This window comes from Crinia signifera, chromosome 2, assembly GCF_055691185.1.
Source record: "Crinia signifera chromosome 2, ASM5569118v1, whole genome shotgun sequence".
Lineage (NCBI taxonomy): Eukaryota > Metazoa > Chordata > Amphibia > Anura > Myobatrachidae > Crinia > Crinia signifera.
In genome coordinates this window covers 401,660,287-401,682,956 of record NC_139218.1, presented here as the reverse complement: position 1 = coordinate 401,682,956, position 22,670 = coordinate 401,660,287, and the positions used below count along the sequence as shown (strand labels likewise).

General features: G+C 53.3%; 1 protein-coding gene across 4 annotated transcripts in view; it reads right to left on the bottom strand.

The window, feature by feature from the left end:
- Positions 1-4,654: 4,654 nt before the first annotated feature.
- The window catches only part of LOC146059277 (uncharacterized), a 46,813-nt gene continuing 28,797 nt past the window's right edge, over positions 4,655-22,670 (bottom strand). For 3 of the 4 annotated variants that reach the window (XM_083171386.1, XM_083171384.1, XM_083171385.1), the window contains exons 5-11: positions 19,863-19,940; positions 18,236-18,292; positions 15,075-15,134; positions 14,921-15,000; positions 9,534-9,618; positions 8,568-8,629; positions 4,655-4,967 (exon numbers count right to left, since the gene is read on the bottom strand). In XM_083171386.1, coding sequence (XP_083027512.1) covers positions 4,727-4,967; positions 8,568-8,629; positions 9,534-9,618; positions 14,921-15,000; positions 15,075-15,134; positions 18,236-18,292; positions 19,863-19,940 — 663 coding nt within the window. In that variant the 3' untranslated portion in view covers positions 4,655-4,726. The remainder of the gene's footprint in view (positions 4,968-8,567; positions 8,630-9,533; positions 9,619-14,920; positions 15,001-15,074; positions 15,135-18,235; positions 18,293-19,862; positions 19,941-22,670) is intronic. The other variant, XM_083171387.1, reaches the window with a different exon arrangement.

Below are 22,670 nucleotides of genomic sequence, written 5' to 3'. Positions count from 1 at the left end.
AACCAGGCTCCCTCACAGATGTGCTCATCAATGTGTGATCTTCATCTACCTTACCTTCCTCTAGGACGAGGACTCAGAACCAGGGTCCCTCACAGATGTGCTCAACAATGTGTGATCTTCATCTACCTTACCGTCCTCCAGAATGAGGACTCAGAACCAAGGTCCCTCACAGACATGCTCATCAATGTGTGATCTTCATCTACCTTAGCTTCCTCTAGGACGAGGACTCAGAACCAGGGTCCCTCACAGACGTGTTCATCAATGTGTGATCTTCATCTACCTTACCTTCCTCTAGGATGAGGACTCAGAACCAGGGTCCCTCACAGATGTGCTCATCAATGTGTGATCTTCATCTACCTTACCGTCTTCTAGGACGAGGTCTCAGAACCAAGGTCCCTCACAGATGTGCTCATTAATGTGTGATCTTCATCTACCTTACCTTCCTCTAGGATGAAGACTCAGAACCAGGGTCCCTCACAGACGTGCTCATCAATGTGTGATCTTCATCTACCTTACCGTCCTCTAGGACGAGGTCTCAGAAACAGGGTCCCTCACAGATGTGCTCATCAATGTGTAGTCTTCATCTACCTTATCGTCTTCTAGGACAAGGGAGGTTATTCTGGTTGGTGCGTCATTTTCCAAATTCTTTCTGAGCGGTCCGCACGCTACGCTGTGCGGACATGGTACGAACAAACGCCCACCGGTCCTCCGCATTCGGATGGACTCACACTTTAAGAAGAGGGCGTGTTTACGGACGACATCCAAACCTCGTGTGTGTGGTGGACACACACATATTCTGCACGGTCTTACCGCGTCAGAACGGACGGGAACATGGCCGTACGCACCGGTGCGGTGTATTTCCGCAAAACATACTACTATCTTTTGATCCCCAAATGTGTGCTGTTATTGGTAAATGTAAAAGTGACATGTATATTTATATTAGTGAAAGCAAGTTCTGGCCATTTCTTGCAGTGTAAATGTGTGTAACAAATGCAGCCGTGCTTTCAGCATAGATTTGTGTGTTTAGCAATGGTCCATTTAAGCTGCAAGGTTTCCAATTGAAGCAATGAAAAGAGTGTAATTAATGAGTAATGAGTAGAGGAGGGGATTGTATTGTGTACAGGTGACATTGGTTCAGGTGCGGGAGTACTAATTGGGTGATCCGAATGCCTAGCGCATGACCGAGTGGTGTCCGCAAAGAAATACTTGCTTATGGACACCGCATATTTCTTGCCTTTTGGTTCGTTTGCAGTCGGTGTTCAGTCCGAATGCACGCCTACCAGAATTAGTGCACTCCCTCGTGTACGCCCATGTTTACGCCCAGTTTAGCCCACTTTGAAACTACGCCCCTGTGTACTTCCGAATGACGCCCATAATACTCCCATATCTCCCGAGTGAATGCGGTGCACATTTCTGTACGGTATTAGTGAGAACAAGTACGGAGACCTTGCGTGGCACATGCGCATAGCGTTGCCCACGCATGCACAGACGGCTAAAAAACGCCATCCGAAAGAATTCGGAAATTTACGCATCGACCAGAATAAGGCCCATGGTCTCAGAACCAGGCTTCCTCACAGATTTGCTCATCATTGTGTGGTCTTCATCTACCTTACCTTCTTCTAGGATGAAGACTCAGAACCAGGGTCCCTCACAGATGTGCTCATCAATGTGTGATCTTCATCTACCTTACCGTCCTCTAGGATGAGGTCTCAGAACCAGGGTCCCTCACAGATGTGCTCTTCAATGTGTAGTCTTCATCTTCCTTATCGTCTTCTAGGACAAGGTCTCAGAACCAGGCTCCCTCACAGATGTGCTCATCAATGTGTGATCTTCATCTACCTTACCTTCCTCTAGGACGAGGACTCAGAACCAGGGTCCCTCACAGATGTGCTCAACAATGTGTGATCTTCATCTACCTTACCTTCCTCTAGGATGAGGACTCAGAACCAGGGTCCCTCACAGATGTGCTCATCAATGTGCGATCTTCATCTACCTTACCGTCTTCTAGGACGAGGTCTCAGAACCACGGTCCCTCACAGATGTGCTCATTAATGTGTGATCTTCATCTACCTTACCTTCCTCTAGGATGAAGACTCAGAACCAGGGTCCCTCACAGACGTGCTCATCAATGTGTGATCTTCATCTACCTTACCGTCCTCTAGGAAGAGGTCTCAGAAACAGGGTCCCTCACAGATGTGCTCATCAATGTGTAGTCTTCATCTACCTTATCGTCTTCTAGGACAAGGGAGGTTATTCTGGTTGGTGCGTCATTTTCCAAATTCTTTCTGAGCGGTCCGCACGCTACGCTGTGCGGACATGGTACGAACAAACGCCCACCGGTCCTCCGCATTCGGATGGACTCACACTTTAAGAAGAGGGCGTGTTTACGGACGACATCCAAACCTCGTGTGTGTGGTGGACACACACATATTCTGCACGGTCTTACCGCGTCAGAACGGACGGGAACATGGCCGTACGCACCGATGCGGTGTATTTCCGCAAAACATACTACTATCTTTTGATCCCCAAATGTGTGCTGTTATTGGTAAATGTAAAAGTGACATGTATATTTATATTAGTGAAAGCAAGTTCTGGCCATTGCTTGCAGTGTAAATGTGTGTAACAAATGCACCCGTGCTTTCAGCATAGATTTGTGTGTTTAGCAATGGTCCATTTAAGCTGCAAGGTTTCCAATTGAAGCAATGAAAAGAGTGTAATTAATGAGTAATGAGTAGAGGAGGGGATTGTATTGTGTACAGGTGACATTGGTTCAGGTGCGGGAGTACTAATTGGGTGATCCGAATGCCTAGCGCATGACCGAGTGGTGTCCGCAAAGAAATACTTGCTTATGTACACCGCATATTTCTTGCCTTTTGGTTCGTTTGCAGTCGGTGTTCAGTCCGAATGCACGCCTACCAGAATTAGTGCACTCCCTCGTGTACGCCCATGTTTACGCCCAGTTTAGCCCACTTTGAAACTACGCCCCTGTGTACTTCCGTATGACGCCCATAATACGCCCACATCTCCCGAGTGAATGTGGTGCACATTTCTGTACGGTATTAGTGAGAAAAAGTACGGAGACCTTGCGTGGCACATGCGCATAGCATTGCCCACGCATGCACAGACGGCTAAAAAACGCCATCCGAAAGAATTCGGAAATTTACGCATCGACCAGAATAAGGCCCATGGTCTCAGAACCAGGCTCCCTCACAGATTTGCTCATCATTGTGTGGTCTTCATCTACCTTACCTTCTTCTAGGATGAAGACTCAGAACCAGGGTCCCTCACAGATGTGCTCATCAATGTGTGATCTTCATCTACCTTACCGTCCTCTAGGACGAGGTCTCAGAACCAGGGTCCCTAACAGATGTGCTCTTCAATGTGTAGTCTTCATCTTCCTTATCGTCTTCTAGGACAAGGTCTCAGAACCAGGCTCCCTCACAGATGTGCTCATCAATGTGTGGTCTTCATCTACCTTACCTTCCTCTAGGACGGCGGCGCGTCTCAGATGTCTGAAGATCAAAATACCATTTCCAAAAGTATTTTGATCTGTAGACATCTGAGACGCGCCGCCGTGATCCCTCACACTAGCAGTGGGGCGGTGCGCTGAATACCTATATTGAATACTCTTGAGAAGAACAACGGAGTGGGGGAAGAGATTTCAACACTTGTTTTGTATAAAGACTTTCCTGCACAGACATTGACTGTTAGGCATTTACCCCTTCCCCATTCCTATCGGTTATGGTATGCATCACAGACTGACTCATCATAGACAGTCATATGGTCGACCACTAATGGTAGACAGTCACAAGGTCGACAGGTAAAAGGTCGACATGGTCAAAAGATCAACATGGAAAAAGGCCGACATGAGTTTTTAGGGTGTCTATGTTGACATAGGTCGACATGGACACTAAGTGTACCGCGTCCCTCGCACAACTCGTTGCGCTCGTTATGCTTCGGGCACGGTGCCTCACTACGCTTGGCACACTATTTTATTCTCCCTCCACGCCCTAGTGGATGGTAGGGCATGAAATACCACCTGTCGGCACATGTCGGCTGAAAATTTTGTAACAAATGCATGTCTACCTTTTTCATGTCGACCTTTTCCATGTTGACCATGTCGACCTTTAGACCCTGTCGTCCTTTTGACTGTCGACCATATGACTGTCTATCATGAGTCAGTCTATGATCAGTCCGGATACCTTCCAATCACGCTTAGTGTTATTCCATTTGGTCCACTTCAGTCTCCTGTGGCTGACCAGAGGTTCCAGGGGAGGGACCTATGCTTAAGGGAGTCCCTAAGGGTAACCTTAAACCCTCCACATCTGGTCAGCACAGAGTGATACTGCTCCGGACCTGTCTTAAGATCTTTGAGATCTAAAGACACATTAATTAATCGATTAATTATTTGGCAGCACTTAATTAATTTTTTAACACAATACATTAATAAAAACTTGTTAAACCCAGAATTGATTCTCACTCCTCATTATTTATAATTAACTAAAACTAATTAATTGCTTAATCAATTACAATCATCATAAGAGAGCACACGGTATAATTATTATAATATTCTAGATTTGCCTTAGGAGATTAGACATCGTCTGTACCTCTGCAGCACTCGATCCACCAAGATTTTGGAGCACAGACACTAAAATCAATATTACGAAGTGGTTTATTTGTCAGAGGTGTTTTGTGACATAAGAATCGGTCCCTTCCTGTGGTGGACTCATACTGGCATTACACCAGATCCGTTGGGTAGCAGGGAGGATGGTAAGTGCTTCTGTAGGAACTCCCGTATCATGTCCATGGTGTGTGCTGGGCAGACTCTGCCTATGTCCCACCTCAGGAAGCCGGGATTCTGCACATGGATGACTTGTATCAGGTAGCAGAAAAAGACAAGCAGAACACCGGAGAAGATGACCATGAAGTAACACCACAGCAGCTGCAGCAGCATATTACACAGTGTCCTGAAAGAGAATGGCTGTTACAGCAACGGGTGGGATAGCATCACTGTGAACGGCTGTTACAGCAATGGCCGGGGCATAGCATTGCAGGGAATGGCTGTTACAGCAACGGGTGGGATAGCATCACTGTGAACGGCTGTTACAGCAATGGCCAGGGGCATAGCATTGCAGGGAATGGCTGTTACAGCGACGGGTGGGATAGCATCACTGTGAACGGCTGTTACAGCAATGGCCGGGGCATAGTATTGCAGGGAATGGCTGTTACAGCGACAGGTGGGATAGCATCACTGTGAACGGCTGTTACAGCAATGGCCGGGGCATAGCATTGCAGGGAATGGCTGTTACAGCGACAGGTGGGATAGCATCACTGTGAATGTCTGTTACAGTAACGACCAGGGGCATAGCATTGCAGGGAATGGCTGTTACAGAGACGGGTGTGATAGCATCACTGTGAACGGCTGTTACAGCGATGGGTGGGAGCAAAGTATTGCTGGGAATGGCTGTTACAGCAACGGGCGAGGGAACAGCATTGGCGGGAATGGCTGTTGCAGCAACGGGTGGGGCATAGCATTGCTGGGAATGGCTGTTACAGCAAGGGGTGGGGCGCAGCATTGTTGGGATTGAGTGTTACAGCAACGGGCGGGGAAATAGCATTGCTGGGAACGGCTGTTACAGCGAAGGGTGGGAGCAAAGCATTGCTGGGAATGGCTGATACAGCAACGGCATGGGGCACAGCATTGCTGGGAATGGCTGTTACAGCAATGGCAGGGGGAATAGCATTGTTGGGAATGGCTGTTACCGCAGCAGGTGGGGCACAGCATTGCTGGGTATGGGTGTTACAGCAACGGAGGGGGGAATATCGTTGGTGGGAATGGCTGTTACAGCAACGGGTGGGGCATTGCTGGGAATGGCTGTTACAGAGACGGGTGGGGCATATCATTGCTGGGAATGGGTGTTACAGCGATGGGTGGGGCACACCATTGCTGGGAATGGGTGTTACAGCAACCGTTCGGGGGAATAGCATTGGTGGGAACGGCTGTTACAGCGATGGGTGGGAGCAGAGCATTGCAGGGAACGGCGGATACAGCAATGGCCGGTGGCAGAGCATTGATCCGAATGGCTGTTACAGCAACGGGTGGGGCATAGCATTGCTGGAAATGACTGCTACAGCGAGGGCTGGGGCACAGCATTGCTGGGAATGGGTGTTACAGCGATGGGTTGAGCAAAGCATTGAAGGGAACGGCTGATACAGCAACGGCCGGGGGCATAGCACTGGTGGGAATGGCTGTTACAGCGATGGGTGGGGCATAGCATTACTGGGAATGGCTGTTACAGAGACGGGCAGGGGAATAGTATTGGAGGGAATGGCTGTTACAGTGATGGGCAGAGGATAGTATTAGTGGGAATGGCTGTTACAGTGACAGGTAGGGGAATAATATTAGAGGGAATGGCTGTTACAGAGACGGGCAGGGGAATAGTATTGGAAGGAACGGCTGTTACAGTGACGATCAGGTGATAGTATTACAGGGAACGGCTGTTACAGTGATGGGCAGGGGATAGTATTAGAAGGAATGGTTGTTACAGTGACGGGCAGGGGGATAGTATTAGAGGGAATGGCTGTTGCAGTGATGGGCAGGGGATAGTATTAGAGGGAACAGCTTTTACAGTGACGGGCAGGGGATAGTATTAGAAGGAACGGCTGCTACAGTGACGGGCAGGGGAATAGTAATAGAGGGAACGGCTGTTACAGTGTCGGGCAGGGGGATAGTATAAGTGGGAATGGCTGTTACAGTGATGGGAAGGGGGATAGTATTTGAGGGAATGGCTGTTGCAGTGATGGGCAGGGGATAGTATTAGAGGGAACGGCTGTTACAGTGACGGGCAGGGGGGTAGTATTAGAGGGAACGGCTGTTACAGTGACAGGCAGTGGAGTAGTATAAGAAGGAATGGTTGTTACAGTGACAGGCAGGGGGATAGTATTCGAGGGAATGGTTGTTACAGTGACGGGCAGGGGGATAGTATAAGAGGGAATGGCTGTTACAGTGATAGGCGGGGGGTTAGTATTAGAGGGAATGGCTGTTACAGTGACGGGCAGGTGATAGTATTAGAGGGAACGGCTGTTACAGTGTCGGGCAGGGGAATAGTATTAGAGGGAATGACTGTTACAGTGATAGGCAGTGGGATAGTATTAGAGGGAATGGCTGTTACAGTGACGTGCAGGTGATAGTATTAGAGGGAACGGCTGTTACAGTGATGGGCGGGGGATAGTATTAGAGGGAATGGCTGTTACAGTGACGGGCAGGTGATAGTATTAGAGGGAACGGCTGTTACAGTGTCGGACAGGGGAATAGTATTAGTGGGAATGGCTGTTACAGTGATGGGCAGGGGGATAGAATTAGATGGAGCGGCTGTTACAGTGATGGGCAGGGGATAGTATTAGAGGGAATGGGTGTTACAGTGATGGGCAGTTTGATAGTATTAGAGGGAACTGCTGCTACAGTGACGGGCAGGGGGATAGTATTAGAGGGAATGGCTGTTACAGTGTCGGGCAGGGGAATAGTATTAGAGGGAACGGCTGTTACAATGTCAGGCAGGGGATAGTATTAGAGGGAATGGCTGTTGCAGTGATGGGCAGGGGGATAGTATTAGAGGGAACGGCTGTTACAGTGATGGGCAGGGGATAGTATTAGAGGGAACGGCTGTTACAGTGATGGGCAGGGGATAGAATAAGATGGAGGGACTGTTACAGTGACGAGGATGGGGAAAGTATTAGAGGGAATGGCTGTTACAGTGACGAGCATGGGGATAGAATTAGAGGGAATAGCTGTTACAGTGACGGGCAGGGGATAGTATTAGAAGGAATGGCTGTTACAGTGACGGGCAGGGGATATTATTAGAGGGAATGGCTGTTACAGTGACAGGCAGGGGATAGAATTAGAGGGAATGGCTGTTACAGTGACGGGCAGGGGATAGTATTAGAGGGAACGGCTGTTACAGTGACGGGCAGGGGATAGTATTAGAGGGAACGGCTGTTACAGTGACGAGCATGGGGATAGTATTAGAGGGAATGGCTGTTACAGTGACGGGCAGGGGATAGTATTAGAGGGAATGGCTGTTACAATGTCAGGCAGGGGATAGTGTTAGAGGGAATGGCTGTTACAGTGACGGGCAGGGGATAGTATTAGAGGGAACGGCTGTTACAATGTCAGGCAGGGGATAGTATTAGAGGGAATGGCTGTTACAGTGACGGGCAGGGGGATATTATTAGAGGGAACGGCTGTTACAGTGATGGCTAGTGACTAGTCAGATAGTATTACAGGGACTGGCTGTTACAGTGACGGGCAGGGGATAGTATTAGAGGGAATGGCTGTTACAGTGACGGGCAGGGGGATATTATTAGAGGGAACGGCTGTTACAGTGATGGCTAGTCAGATAGTATTACAGGGAATGGCTGTTACAGTGACGGGCAAGGGATAGTAGAGGGAACGGCTGTTACAGTGACGGGCAGGAGGATAGTATTAGAGTGAATGGCTGTTACAGTAACGGGCAGGGGATAGTAGAGGGAATGGCTGTTACAGTGACGGCAGGGGGATAGTAAATCACCTTCTAAAGCTGAATCTCTTCTGTCGTTCCTTTTCCCAGTGACTCGGCAGCAGCTGCTTTTCCTGAGGGGAAATGACAGGATGGGGGGGTCAGAGAAATGACGGGGGTCATTGGATTATTGGGATGGAGGAGTTTGTGTGAGGTGATTGATGAGTTGTAGATGTAGTGACTTGGGCAGTGACACCATCTAGGACTCCCTGAGACACACAGTGACAGTCTCTCGGTCAGATGCAGTGGCGGCTCCTACCTGAAGCCCATGGGGGGCTGCAGGTGCATCACAGTGTAGCAGGTGATTGGCAGATAGTGCTTCCAGTAGGGAACCACTGCAATCACTAGGCCTACTGGTGGTGGCACATTTTGCGGGGGGGGTTCTGCAGCCCCCATTGAAAAACCGCCACTGGTCAGATGTTGTATTTTGTGGTCCCAAAATGGACTTGTAACCTGGTGATAACATAACTGAAATCAATGGGATCCATACCATGCACAATGTAAACACAGGAGTGTCTAGTCAGTACAGTCCATAACAGGCGGCCATATTGCCGATATTCTGGTAACACCAGTGATATTGGTGTTCACACAATTATCTCACAGTAATGTGCTTGTATACACCCTTCTGGCTCCTGCCACTGGGCCCTTCCCCCCTGGCCAGCTGGTGCCATCTTGGATTATCCCCGGAGCCACCGGCATCCTCTCCTCCCCCAGTATGGGTAGATGACCGGTACCAAGGCCCTGCAGATGGCTGTACAGTGCGCTATCTGTCCCCTCACTGTGGTATCTGGGGAGAGGATGGGAGGGAACCTGTCTTTCTGTTACATGATGAATGGCGATCAGGTTCAGACCTGGGGCGGGACATGTGCGCTTTGTGCTGGAGGTGATATCACCAGCGTGGGAGCCCCTGTGATGTCACTCATTTCCTCATACAGACCCCGAGGTCCCATCCTTTAGAGGAAGGAGGCCTGCTCTCACCAGATTGGCCTGGACCATCTCGTACATCAAAGTACCATCCGCTGCCGGATCAGATGACTGTGCCATTGTCTGCTGCATCGATTTCCTGCAAAGGGAGCGGAAGATCCGTTAGTGGTCACTTTCATACAGTACATGGGCCTCATACGTCCCGCCGGGCCTCTCACTTCTATAAGGGCTGTGTAGGGCTAGTACAGTGCATGGTCCTCATACGTCCCGCCAGGCCTCTCACTTATATAAGAGCTGTGTAGGGCTAGTTCAGTACATGGTCCTCATACGTCCCGCCGGGCCTCTCACTTATATAAGAGCTGTGTAGGGCTAGTACAGTACATGGTCCTCATACGTCCCGCCAGGCCTCTCACTTATATAAGGGCTGTGTAGGGCTAGTACAGTGCATGGTCCTCATACGTCCCGCCAGGCCTCTCACTTATATAAGAGCTGTGTAGGGCTAGTTCAGTACATGGTCCTCATACGTCCCGCCGGGCCTCTCACTTATATAAGAGCTGTGAAGGGCTAGTTCAGTACATGGTCCTCATACGTCCCGCCGGGCCTCTCACTTATATAAGAGCTGTGTAGGGCTAGCACAGTACATGGTCCTCATACGTCCCGCCGGGCCTCTCAGTTATATAAGAGCTGTGTAGTGCTAGCACAGTACATGGTCCTCATACGTCCCGCCGGGCCTCTCACTTATATAAGAGCTGTGTAGGGCTAGTACAGTACATGGTCCTCATACGTCCCGCCGGGCCTCTCACTTATATAAGAGCTGTGTAGGGCTAGTACAGTACATGGTCCTCATACGTCCCGCCGGGCCTCTCGCTTATATAAGAGCTGTGCAGGGCTAGTACAGTACATGGTCCTCATACGTCCCGCCGGGCCTCTCACTTATATAAGAGCTGTGTAGGGCTAGTACAGTGCATGGTCCTCATACGTCCCGCCGGGCCTCTCACTTATATAAGAGCTGTGTAGGGCTAGTACAGTGCATGGTCCTCATACGTCCCGTCGGGCCTCTCACTTATATAAGAGCTGTGTAGGGCTAACACAGTGCATGGTCCTCATACGTCCCGCCGGGCCTCTCACTTATATAAGAGCTGTGTAGGGCTAGGGCCCTCATACGTCCCGCCGGGCCTCTCACTTATATAGGAGCTGTGTAGGGCTAGTACAGTACATGGTCCTCATACGTCCCGCCGGGTCTCTCACTTATATAAGAGCTGTGTAGGGCTAGTACAGTACATGGTCCTCATACGTCCCGCCGGGCCTCTCACTTATATAAGAGCTGTGTAGGGCTAGTACAGTGCATGGTCCTCATACGTCCCGCCGGGTCTCTCACTTATATAAGAGCTGTGTAGGGCTAGTACAGTACATGGTCCTCATACGTCCCGCCGGGCCTCTCACTTATATAAGAGCTGTGTAGGGCTAGTACAGTGCATGGTCCTCATACGTCCCGCCGGGCCTCTCACTTATAGAAGAGCTGTGTAGGGCTAGTACAGTACATGGTCCTCATACGTCCCGCCGGGCCTCTCACTTCTATAAGGGCTGTGTAGGGCTAGTACAGTGCATGGTCCTCATACGTCCCGCCGGGCCTCTCACTTCTATAAGGGCTGTGTAGGGCTAGTACAGTGCATGGTCCTCATACGTCCCGCCAGGCCTCTCACTTATATAAGAGCTGTGTAGGGCTAGTTCAGTACATGGTCCTCATACGTCCCGCCGGGCCTCTCACTTATATAAGAGCTGTGTAGGGCTAGTACAGTACATGGTCCTCATACGTCCCGCCGGGCCTCTCACTTATAGAAGAGCTGTGTAGGGCTAGCACAGTACACGGTCCTCATACGTCCCGCCGGGCCTCTCACGTATATAAGAGCTGTGTAGGGCTAGCACAGTACACGGTCCTCATACGTCCCGCCGGGCCTCTCACTTATATAAGAGCTGTGTAGGGCTAGTACAGTACACGGTCCTCATACGTCCCGCCGGGCCTCTCACGTATATAAGAGCTGTGTAGGGCTAGCACAGTACACGGTCCTCATACGTCCCGCCGGGCCTCTCACGTATATAAGAGCTGTGTAGGGCTAGCACGGTACATGGTCCTCATACGTCCCGCCGGGCCTCTCACTTATATAAGAGCTGTGTAGGGCTAGTACAGTACATGGTCCTCATACGTCCCGCCGGGCCTCTCACTTATAGAAGAGCTGTGTAGGGCTAGTACAGTACATGGTCCTCATACGTCCCGCCGGGCCTCTCACTTATATAAGACCTGTGTAGGGCTAGTACAGTACACGGTCCTCATACGTCCCGCCGGGCCTCTCGCTTATATAAGAGCTGTGTAGGGCTAGTACAGTACATGGCCCTCATACGTCCCGCCGGGCCTCTCACGTATATAAGAGCTGTGTAAGGCCAGTACAGTACATGGCCCTCATACGTCCCGCCGGGCCTCTCACTTATATAAGAGCTGTGTAGGGCTAGTACAGTACATGGTCCTCATACGTCCCGCCGGGCCTCTCACTTATATAAGAGCTGTGTAGGGCTAGTACGGTACATGGTCCTCATACGTCCCGCCGGGCCTCTCACTTATATAAGAGCTGTGTAGGGCTAGCACAGTACACGGCCCTCATACGTCCCGCCGGGCCTCTCACTTATATAATAGCTGTGTAGGGCTAGTACAGTACATGGTCCTCATACGTCCCGCCGGGCCTCTCGCTTATATAAGAGCTGTGTTGGGCTAGTACAGTACATGGTCCTCATACGTCCCGCCGGGCCTCTCACTTATATAATAGCTGTGTAGGGCTAGCACAGTACATGGTCCTCATACGTCCCGCCGGGCCTCTCACTTATATAAGAGCTGTGTAGGGCTAGCACAGTACATGGTCCTCATACGTCCCGCCGGGCCTCTCGCTTATATAAGAGCTGTGTAGGACTAGTACAGTACATGGTCCTCATACGTCCCGCCGGGCCTCTCGCTTATATAAGAGCTGTGTAGGACTAGTACTACCTGACGAATACAGATTATGTCAATAATCCACAAGGGGGTAACAGCAGATATTAGACACCTCCCCCTCTTTGTGCTAATAAACCTCTCCCCATAATTTTATATGGATATTGCACAAACACCCCATATCCCCAGCGCCGATACCTCATCTGTTCCCTGTCACCTGGTGCTAACTATTTTTCCGAATTCGTCCCCGTTCCGATGTTTTGGGGATCCCCCATGCAAACGCCATCGGTGACTATCACAGTCATCGGGATGGTACATGGGGACGCCCAGGAAGCGTTTCCTGGGTGTGCCCATAAAATGGTGCGTGCAGGAAAATGCCTGGCGTCCTCATGTGAATGAAGGCGTAGTGATGCCTGCAAGGGGTGGGCACCCGCCGTCAGCGCCCGCCCCATTCTCGGACATTTCTGGCCAGTATATACTGACTTTTTTTGCTAACACGGGAAAAATCATTCGATGGTCGGCGACTAGTAAATGATTGTGTTCCCCACATGTGTGAGCGTACACGTCTATTCGCAGAGAGCATACGTGCAGGGGGGGGGGGGGGCGGATGCTTTTAAGCTGCTCGCTAAACAGCAAACATCTGCCGCTTAGCGAGAGGACCAGAATTACCCCCTATAGCTGCTGCTTAGCGATTGGACCAGAATTACCCCCTATAGCTGCTGCTTAGCGATTGGACCAGAATTACCCCCTATAGCTGCTGCTTAGCGAGAGGACCAGAATTACCCCCTATAGCTGCTGCTTAGCGATTGGACCAGAATTACCCCCTATAGCTGCTGCTTAGCGATTGGACCAGAATTACCCCCTATAGCTGCTGCTTAGCGATTGGACCAGAATTACCCCCTATAGCTGCCGCTTAGCGAGAGGACCAGAATTACCCCCTATAGCTGCTGCTTAGCGATTGGACCAGAATTCTCCCCTATAGCTGCTGCTTAGCGATTAGACCAGAATTACCCCCTATAGCTGCTGCTTAGCGATTGGACCAGAATCCCTCTCTCTCCATATCCAGCAAGTCTGAAACAGATCAGTCCCTGCAATAATTGCTTTCACTTTCTGTTATGACCTCTTTTAGCACATAAAAGAGTCATTTTGGTCCGTGCAGTGGTCACTGGCGGTACGAGGAGTAGTTAGCCTTTTATATATATATAAGTAGATATATAATTTTACTGTGTCACGTCACCTTGTCCGTCCCCCTGTAGGGAGGGGGAGAGGAACGAGTACCCCCCTCAACCAGGAGCAAATCCAGGAGGGGATGCTCCACCAGGCTGGGGCCCGGGTAATTGGTACCACCCTGGGGAGCCTCCAGAGGTAGGGCTACAACACAGTTAAATATTTAAATTGGGGAGGCACAGCAACTGCCACCAACTGCCATTCCAAACTGTTTCACTGGCAGTTGCTGTGCCTCCACTATTTAAAATGTTGGACTGGATCCGCCGCTGGTACCTATCACTCTTACTTTCTATGCACATCACAGCAGCCGAGTTAAGGCCCCCATACATTAGGCCGACTTGTCCTTAGGACAAGTCGGACCCAATTCTCCTGTGAGCCGCCCGGCAGCTCCCCGGGAGGCTCACATACAATTTGGCACTTGATGAGCCAAATTTTCTTGCGATTTATCACGTAGGGGAGTAGGGGGTGGGCGGTGAGGTGCAGGGGGGCGGCGGTCATCATCATCAGGGTGGAGCAGTGTGACGGGCAGCGGGTCCTTGAGCGTTTGGCTGGCGGCGGCGGCGAGTGCTGACCTGGCCGGGCGGTGTGATGATAACAGTAAAAAACCTGTCAAATGACTGGCCGTTCTCTGATTGGCTGAGAGCTCTCAACCAATCAGAAAACGGACAGTCATTTGACAGGTATTTTAAAAATCTAATACCCGCCACTGCGTGTCCCTTCCCGCAGCGCTGCTGAATGAGAGACTGTGATCATCACACCGCCCCGGCCAGGTCAGCACTCGCCGGCGCCGCCAGCCAAACGCTCAGGGACCCGCTGCCCTCCCTACTGTTCCCCCGGTCAGTCTGCATGCATATGCCTGTCAGGTGGGCAGGCATATGCATACAGGGAGGTCGGACGTGATCTTACATGCTGACCATCAAACCTCCCTGATCCGGTCCGATGCGCACGGGACCGCGCATCGGATCAGATATCACACACCTGCGATTTTGGGCTGATTTCACCCGGTTATCGGCCCAAAGTGCCGAAATCGGATGAAATCGTCCCAAAATCGCATAGTGTATGGGGACCTTTAGATTTCAGAAGTCCAAAAAAAAACACTTGCAGGTGATTTTCAAACTTCTGTGCATGCCCTGCAATGTGATCGCAGGGTGCGCCTTATCATGTCGGGCTGAATCAGCCCCATAGTGCGTACACAGAGTGTGAATATACTTGTGTGTCCCATATATATGACACGTGCCCTATAGGTACTGACAGGGCGATATCCTGAGACGTCTGTTCCTGCTGAGACTGCAGTGCCCGGATCCTGTCCTTCAGCACCTGGGGGGAGACGTGGGGTGAGATACACCATACACCAGGGGGGCTTCCATCCCGCAGGTGCATGTATACAGTACCTCTATAATAGTGGTGTAGTCACTCGCTGTCAGTGCCATCTCTTCCATGTCCGAGTCTCTCTAAGACAGAGGAAGAAGGTAATGTCAGACCCACAGTGTTCTCCCCTGGGACCCCAATAATAACGCATCTCCTCAGGGTTATTCCAATACCCCGCTCTGTCCCCAACTTCCTACGGTATAATCATACTGCCCCCACTTTCCTAGTACATGTGGCCCTGACACCCCTACTCACCCCCCATCCCCCTACCCCACCTTCTGTATGGTCTCTTCCATCTCCGTCAGCTCCAGGACTTTGCTTTGTAGATGTGGCCCTTATACCCCCCCCCCCCCATCCCCCTCACCCCCCTTCTGGGAGGTCTCTTCCATCTCCGTAAGCTCCAGGACTTTGCTTTGTTTATGTGGCCCTTATTCCCCCCCCCCATCCTCCCCTCCCATCCTCTGGGAGGTCTCTTCCATCTCCGTAAGCTCCAGGACTTTGCTTTGTACATGTGGCCCTGACACCCCCCCCCATCCCCCTCCCCAACCTTCTGGGAGGTCTCTTCCATCTCCGTCAGCTCCAGGACTTTGCTTTGTACATGTGGCCCTTACACCCCCCTCCCCCCCATCCCCCTCACCCACCTTCTGGGAGGTCTCTTCCATCTCCGTAAGCTCCAGGACTTTGCTTTGTAGATGTGGCCCTTACACCCCCCCCAACCCCTCACCCACCTTCTGTATGGTCTCTTCCCTCTCCGTAAGCTCCAGGACTTTGCTTTGTACATGTGGCCCTTATACCCCCCCATCCCCCTCCCCACCCTTCTGGGAGGTCTCTTCCATCTCCGTCAGCTCCAGGACTTTGCTTTGTAGATGTGGCCCTTATACCCCCCCCCCCATCCCCCTCCCCCACCTTCTGGGAGGGCTCTTCCATCTCCGTCAGCTCCAGGACTTTGCTTTGTACATGTGGCCCTTATACCCCCCCCCCCCCATCCCCCTCACCCACCTTCTGTGAGGTCTCTTCCATCTCCGTCAGCTCCAGGACTGTGCTTTGTACATGTGGCCCTTACACCCCCCCCATCCCCCTCACCCAACTTCTGTGAGGTCTCTTCCATCTCCGTAAGCTCCAGGACTGTGCTTTGTACATGTGGCCCTTACACCCTCCCCCCCATCCCCCTCACCCACCTTCTGTGAGGTCTCTTCCATCTCCGTAAGCTCCAGGACTTTGCTTTGTACATGTGGCCCTTATACCCCCCCCCCCCATCCCCCTCACCCACCTTCTGTGAGGTCTGTTCCATCTCCGTAAGCTCCAGGACTGTGCTTTGTACATGTGGCCCTTATACCCCCCCCCCCATCCCCCTCACCCACCTTCTGTGAGGTCTGTTCCATCTCCGTAAGCTCCAGGACTTTGCTTTGTACATGTGGCCCTTATACCCCCCCCCCATCCCCCTCACCCACCTTCTGTGAGGTCTGTTCCATCTCCGTAAGCTCCAGGACTGTGCTTTGTACATGTGGCCCTTATACCCCCCCCCCATCCCCCTCACCCACCTTCTGTGAGGTCTGTTCCATCTCCGTAAGCTCCAGGACTGTGCTTTGTACATGTGGCCCTTATACCCCTCCCCCCGCATCCCCCTCACCCACCTTCTGTGAGGTCTGTTCCATCTCCGTAAGCTCCAGGACTTTGCTTTGTACATGTGGCCCTTATACCCCCCCCCCCCCATCCCCCTCACCCACCTTCTGTGAGGTCTGTTCCATCTCCGTAAGCTCCAGGACTTTGCTTTGTACATGTGGCCCTGACACCCCCCCCCCATCCCCCTCCCCAACCTTCTGGGAGGTCTCTTCCATCTCCGTCAGCTCCAGGACTTTGCTTTGTACATGTGGCCCTTACACCCCCCTCCCCCCCATCCCCCTCACCCACCTTCTGGGAGGTCTCTTCCATCTCCGTCAGCTCCAGGACTTTGCTTTGTAGATGTGGCCCTTACACCCCCCCCAACCCCTCACCCACCTTCTGTATGGTCTCTTCCCTCTCCGTAAGCTCCAGGACTTTGCTTTGTACATGTGGCCCTTATACCCCCCCATCCCCCTCCCCCACCTTCTGGGAGGTCTCTTCCATCTCCGTCAGCTCCAGGACTTTGCTTTGTAGATGTGGCCCTTACCCCCCCCCCCCATCCCCCTCCCCCACCTTCTGGGAGGTCTCTTCCATCTCCGTCAGCTCCAGGACTTTGCTTTGTACATGTGGCCCTTATACCCCCTCCCCCATCCCCCTCACCCACCTTCTGTGAGGTCTGTTCCATCTCCGTAAGCTCCAGGACTGTGCTTTGTAGATGTGGCCCTTATACCCCCTCCCCCATCCCCCTCACCCACCTTCTGTGAGGTCTCTTCCATCTCCGTCAGCTCCAGGACTTTGCTTTGTAGATGTGGCCCTTATACCCCCCCCCCCCATCCCCCTCCCCCACCTTCTGGGAGGTCTCTTCCATCTCCGTCAGCTCCAGGACTGTGCTTTGTACATGTGGCCCTTACACCCCCCCCCCATCCCCCTCACCCACCTTCTGTGAGGTCTCTTCCATCTCCGTAAGCTCCAGGACTGTGCTTTGTACATGTGGCCCTTACACCCCCCCCCCCCATCCCCCTCACCCACCTTCTGTGAGGTCTCTTCCATCTCCGTAAGCTCCAGGACTTTGCTTTGTACATGTGGCCCTTATACCCCCCCCCATCCCCCTCACCCACCTTCTGTGAGGTCTGTTCCATCTCCGTAAGCTCCAGGACTGTGCTTTGTACATGTGGCCCTTATACCCCCCCCCCCATCCCCCTCACCCACCTTCTGTGAGGTCTGTTCCATCTCCGTAAGCTCCAGGACTGTGCTTTGTACATGTGGCCCTTATACCCCCCCCATCCCCCTCCACCACCTTCTGGGAGGTCTCTTCCATCTCCGTAAGCTCCAGGACCTTGCTTTGTAGATGTGGCCCTTACACCCCCCCCCCCCCCCCCCATCCCCCTCACCCACCTTCTGGGAGGTTTCTTCCCTCTCCGTCAGCTCCAGGACTGTGCTTTGTAGATGTGGCCCTTATACCCCTCACCCCCCCATCCCCCTCACCCCCCTTCTGGGAGGTCTCCTCCATCTCCGTCAGCTCCAGGACTGTGCTTTGTAGATGTGGCCCTTATACCCCCCCCCCCCCATCCCCCTCACCCACCTTCTGGGAGGTCTCTTCCATCTCCGTCAGCTCCAGGACTTTGCTTTGTAGATGTGTCTGCAGGGAGAGCGTTATATTATATCAGGAGGAGAATAATGTGCAAACCAATGGTTATATGTCGCTATGCCTGGGAGACGGCCGCTAGGTCGACACAATGACGGCCGACATACATTAGGATGACCACTAAAGATCGGTCAACACATGAAATAGGTCGACGCCACTAAGGTCAACAGGGATGGAAGGTCAACACAAGCTTTAAAGGTAAAAGAGGGGAAGGTTGAAAGTGAAAAGGTCCCGTTATCTGAGCCGACATGTGCCGACAGGCGGTATTTCCTGCCCTACCATCCATACCGCGTGGTGGGAGAATATAATAGTGCGCCGAGTGCTGCGAGCCGTGCGAGGGGACGCGGTGCACTGATACGGCGTCCATGTCCGCTTACATCGAAATGCGCAACAAAAAACCATGAAAAACTCATGTCGACCCTTTGACTGTTCCCATTGCTGACGTAATGCTTGTGTCGACCTTCTGACCCTGTCGACCTTATTATTCTGATTCCATCGGTCCCCCTGCGCGTCCGCACAGGGGACCGATTGTTAGCGACTGCACATAGGATGTGGGTGCGGGCGGCTGACAGCGGATGTCCTCGCACAGGGGACCGATTGTTAGCGACTGCACCTAGGATGTGGGTGCGGGCGGCTGACGGCGGATGTCCTCGCACAGGGGACCGATTGTTAGAGACTGCACATAGGATGTGGGTGCGGGCGGCTGACGGCGGATGTCCTCGCACAGGGGACAGATTGTTTGCGACTGCACATAGGGTGCGGGTGCGGGCGGCTGACAGCGGATGTCCTCGCACAGGGGACCGATTGTTTGCGACTGCACATAGGGTGCGGGTGCGGGCGGCTGACAGCGGATGTCCTCGCACAGGGGACCGATTGTTAGCGACGGCACATAGGATGTGGGTGCGGGCGGCTGACGGCGGATGTCCTCGCACAGGGGACCGATTGTTAGCGACGGCACATAGGATGTGGGTGCGGGCGGCTGACAGCGGATGTCCTCGCACAGGGGACCGATTGTTAGCGACTGCACATAGGATGTGGGTGCGGGCGGCTGACAGCGGATGTCCTCGCACAGGGGACCGATTGTTAGCGACTGCACATAGGATGTGGGTGCGGGCGGCTGACAGCAGATGTCCTCGCACAGGGGACCGATTGTTAGCGACTGCACATAGGATGTGGGTGCGGGCGGCTGACAGCGGATGTCCTCGCACAGGGGACCGATTGTTAGCGACGGCACATAGGATGTGGGTGCGGGCGGCTGACGGCGGATGTCCTCGCACAGGGGACCGATTGTTTGCGACTGCACATAGGATGCGGGTGCGGGCGGCTGACGTCAGCGATGTCCTCGCACAGGCCCGTAGGTCTGAGACACCATTAGGGTGTCTCACACCACCCAATCTCTCCCCCACACCCAAGGCTGCGAATGCATCATCCATCCACATGCCTGCGTGGATTTGGGGGGGGGGGCAATCTCTGACCAGGCCCGGTTCTGGCTTCTGTGTACCCTGCGAGCACCCCTGCAGAGGTTTGGTAGTATACTGCGCCACCTCAGTGTAGTAACTGATACCTGGAGCTCTGTGACCAGCAGCCGCAGTCTGGTGACCTCATGGCCCAGGGACTCGTTCTCGTATCTGCAGTCGCTGATCTGTAACAGGGAGAATACAGTCATTGTGTATTTGTGTCATACATGTTACAGGGTCCTCTGTCAGCGCACATCCAGTATTCATCCGGCAGGTGGCAGAGTGTGACTGTTATGTTATGCCCACAGCATCAGTTACTATACATCTAGACCAAGGGATCTGTGTGAGTTCATTCTGCTGCGAACTCACAGCAAGAGCGATTATCGAGCACCGTACGCTGTGCGCATGTGTGAGCCGGCTGTACGAAGACAGCCACCGCATGCTAGCCTTCACTGGCTGCTGTCCAGCTGTTGGGTGGGAGGGGCGATGACGTCAGCAGTGGCCTCCTTCTCCCCGCGGCCTCCGCAGCGCTGAGCGAGTGTAGACTAGCCTTCACTGGCTGCTGTCCGGCTGTTGGGTGGGAGGGGCGATGACATCAGAAGCGACCTCCTTCTCCCCGCGGCCTCCGCAGCGCTGAGCGAGTGTAGACTAGCCTTCACTGGCTGCTGTCCGGCTGTTGGGTGGGAGGGGCGATGACATCAGAAGCGACCTCCTTCTCCCCGCAGCCTCCGCAGCGCTGAGTGAGTGTAGACTAGCCTTCACTGGCTGCTGTCCGGCTGTTGGGTGGGAGGGTCACTGACGTCAGAAGCGGTCTCCTTCTCCCCGCGGCCTCCGCAGCGCTGAGTGAGTGTAGACTAGCCTTCACTGGCTGCTGTCCGGCTGTTGGGTGGGAGGGTCACTGACGTCAGAAGCGGTCTCCTTCTCCCCGCGGCCTCCGCAGCGCTGAGTGAGTGTAGACTAGCCTTCACTGGCTGCTGTCCGGCTGTTGGGTGGGAGGGTCACTGACGTCAGAAGCGGTCTCCTTCTCCCCGCGGCCTCCGCATCGCTGAGCGAGTGTAGACTAGCCTTCACTGGCTGCTGTCCGGCTGTTGGGTGGGAGGATCACTGACGTCAGAAGCGGTCTCCTTCTCCCCGCGGCCTCTGCAGTGCTGAGCGAGTGTAGACTAGCCTTCACTGGCTGCTGTCCGGCTGTTGGGTGGGAGGATCACTGACGTCAGAAGCGGTCTCCTTCTCCCCGCGGCCTCCGCAGCGCTGAGCGAGTGTAGACTAGCCTTCACTGGCTGCTGTCCGGCTGTTGGGAGGGAGGGGCGATGACGTCAGCAGTGGCCTCCTTCTCCCTGCGGCCTCCCTGCGGTAACTGGGGGACAGCCGCGCAGGGCAGAAATTACAGACATTGACAGCCGGGTAGAGAGCAGGGGGCTGCCCGGCTGTACTCAGAGCAATGCAGGTCCTGGCTATTTGAAAGCACCAGAAAATGCAGGGAGTTACCCGGGCTGGCCTCTTTTACACCAGCCTAGTTCCTGCATTTTCTGGTGTGAGGAGATAAACAAGCAGCTATATCTTCGGAACTAACTGACCCATTTATATATTGGCAGCAAATGATTTTCGAAGTATTTTGGTCCTGTGAAACTGGGCCGTTTGGTTCCAGAGAAATCTGTCCATAGACAACATTAACAGCTATGAAATTACATTTCAGAAATGAAAAAAAAAATAGTTTTACCCACAATATCTCTAGAACCAATGAACCCATATGGACCAGCTTGGTATCAGATTGAAGGCCCAGCGATTTGGGTTAGACTGAGATCAACCTCGAGTTTCTGTGATGCTGTATGGGGGAAATGGCAGCTGTGGGAACCGGATGAAGGTCGGAATTAGCGGGTCCCATGTTATCCTATAGGGAAAACGTTCCATCTTTGCCTGGCGGTATCTCCGGTTCCCGGGGGCTAGCAACGCGGGGCTGGGCTCATTGGAAAGCCATGGCCCTCAACTACAAAATGGGCCTATTTGGAGAGTGGGCCTGGAGCTGTAGCTCCATCAGGCCAATTGTTAATCCGGCCCTGGCTGTCCGGCTGTTGGGAGGGAGGGTCAGTGACGTCAGCAGTGGCCTCCTTCTCCCCGCGGCCTCCGCAGCGCTGAGTGAGTGTAGACTAGCCTTCACTGGCTGCTGTCCGGCTGTTGGGTGGGAGGGGCGATGATGTCAGCAGCGGCCTCCTTCTCCCTGCAGCCTCCGCAGCGCTGAGCGAGTGTAGACTAGCCTTCACTGGCTGCTGTCCGGCTGTTGGGTGGGAGGGGCGATGATGTCAGCAGCAGTCTCCTTCTCCCCGCGGCCTCTGCAGTGCTGAGTGAGTGTAGACTAGCCTTCACTGGCTGCTGTCCGGCAGTTGGGTGGGAGGGTCCCTGACGTCAGTAGCGGTCTCCTTCTCCCCACGGCCTCCGCAGCGCTGAGTGTAGACTAGCCTTCACTGGCTGCTGTCCGGCTGTTGGGAGGGAGGGGCGCTGACGTCAGCAGTGGCCTCCTTCTCCCTGCAGCCTCCGCAGCGCTGAGCGAGTGTAGACTAGCCTTCACTGGCTGCTGTCCGGCTGTTGGGAGGGAGGGGCGCTGACGTCAGCAGTGGCCTCCTTCTCCCTGCAGCCTCCGCAGCGCTGAGCGAGTGTAGACTAGCCTTCACTGGCTGATGTCCGGCTGTTGGGTGGGAGGGGCGATGATGTCAGCAGCGGCCTCCTTCTCCCCACGGCCTCCGCAGCGCTGAGCGAGTGTAGACTAGCCTTCACTGGCTGCTGTCCGGCTGTTTGGTGGGAGGGGCGATGATGTCAGCAACGGCCTCCTTCTCCCCGCAGCCTCCGCAGCGCTGAGAAAAGGGGCGGGGCGTATGCAAATGAGGGCGCGGCTTATGCTAATTAGCCGCGACCTCATA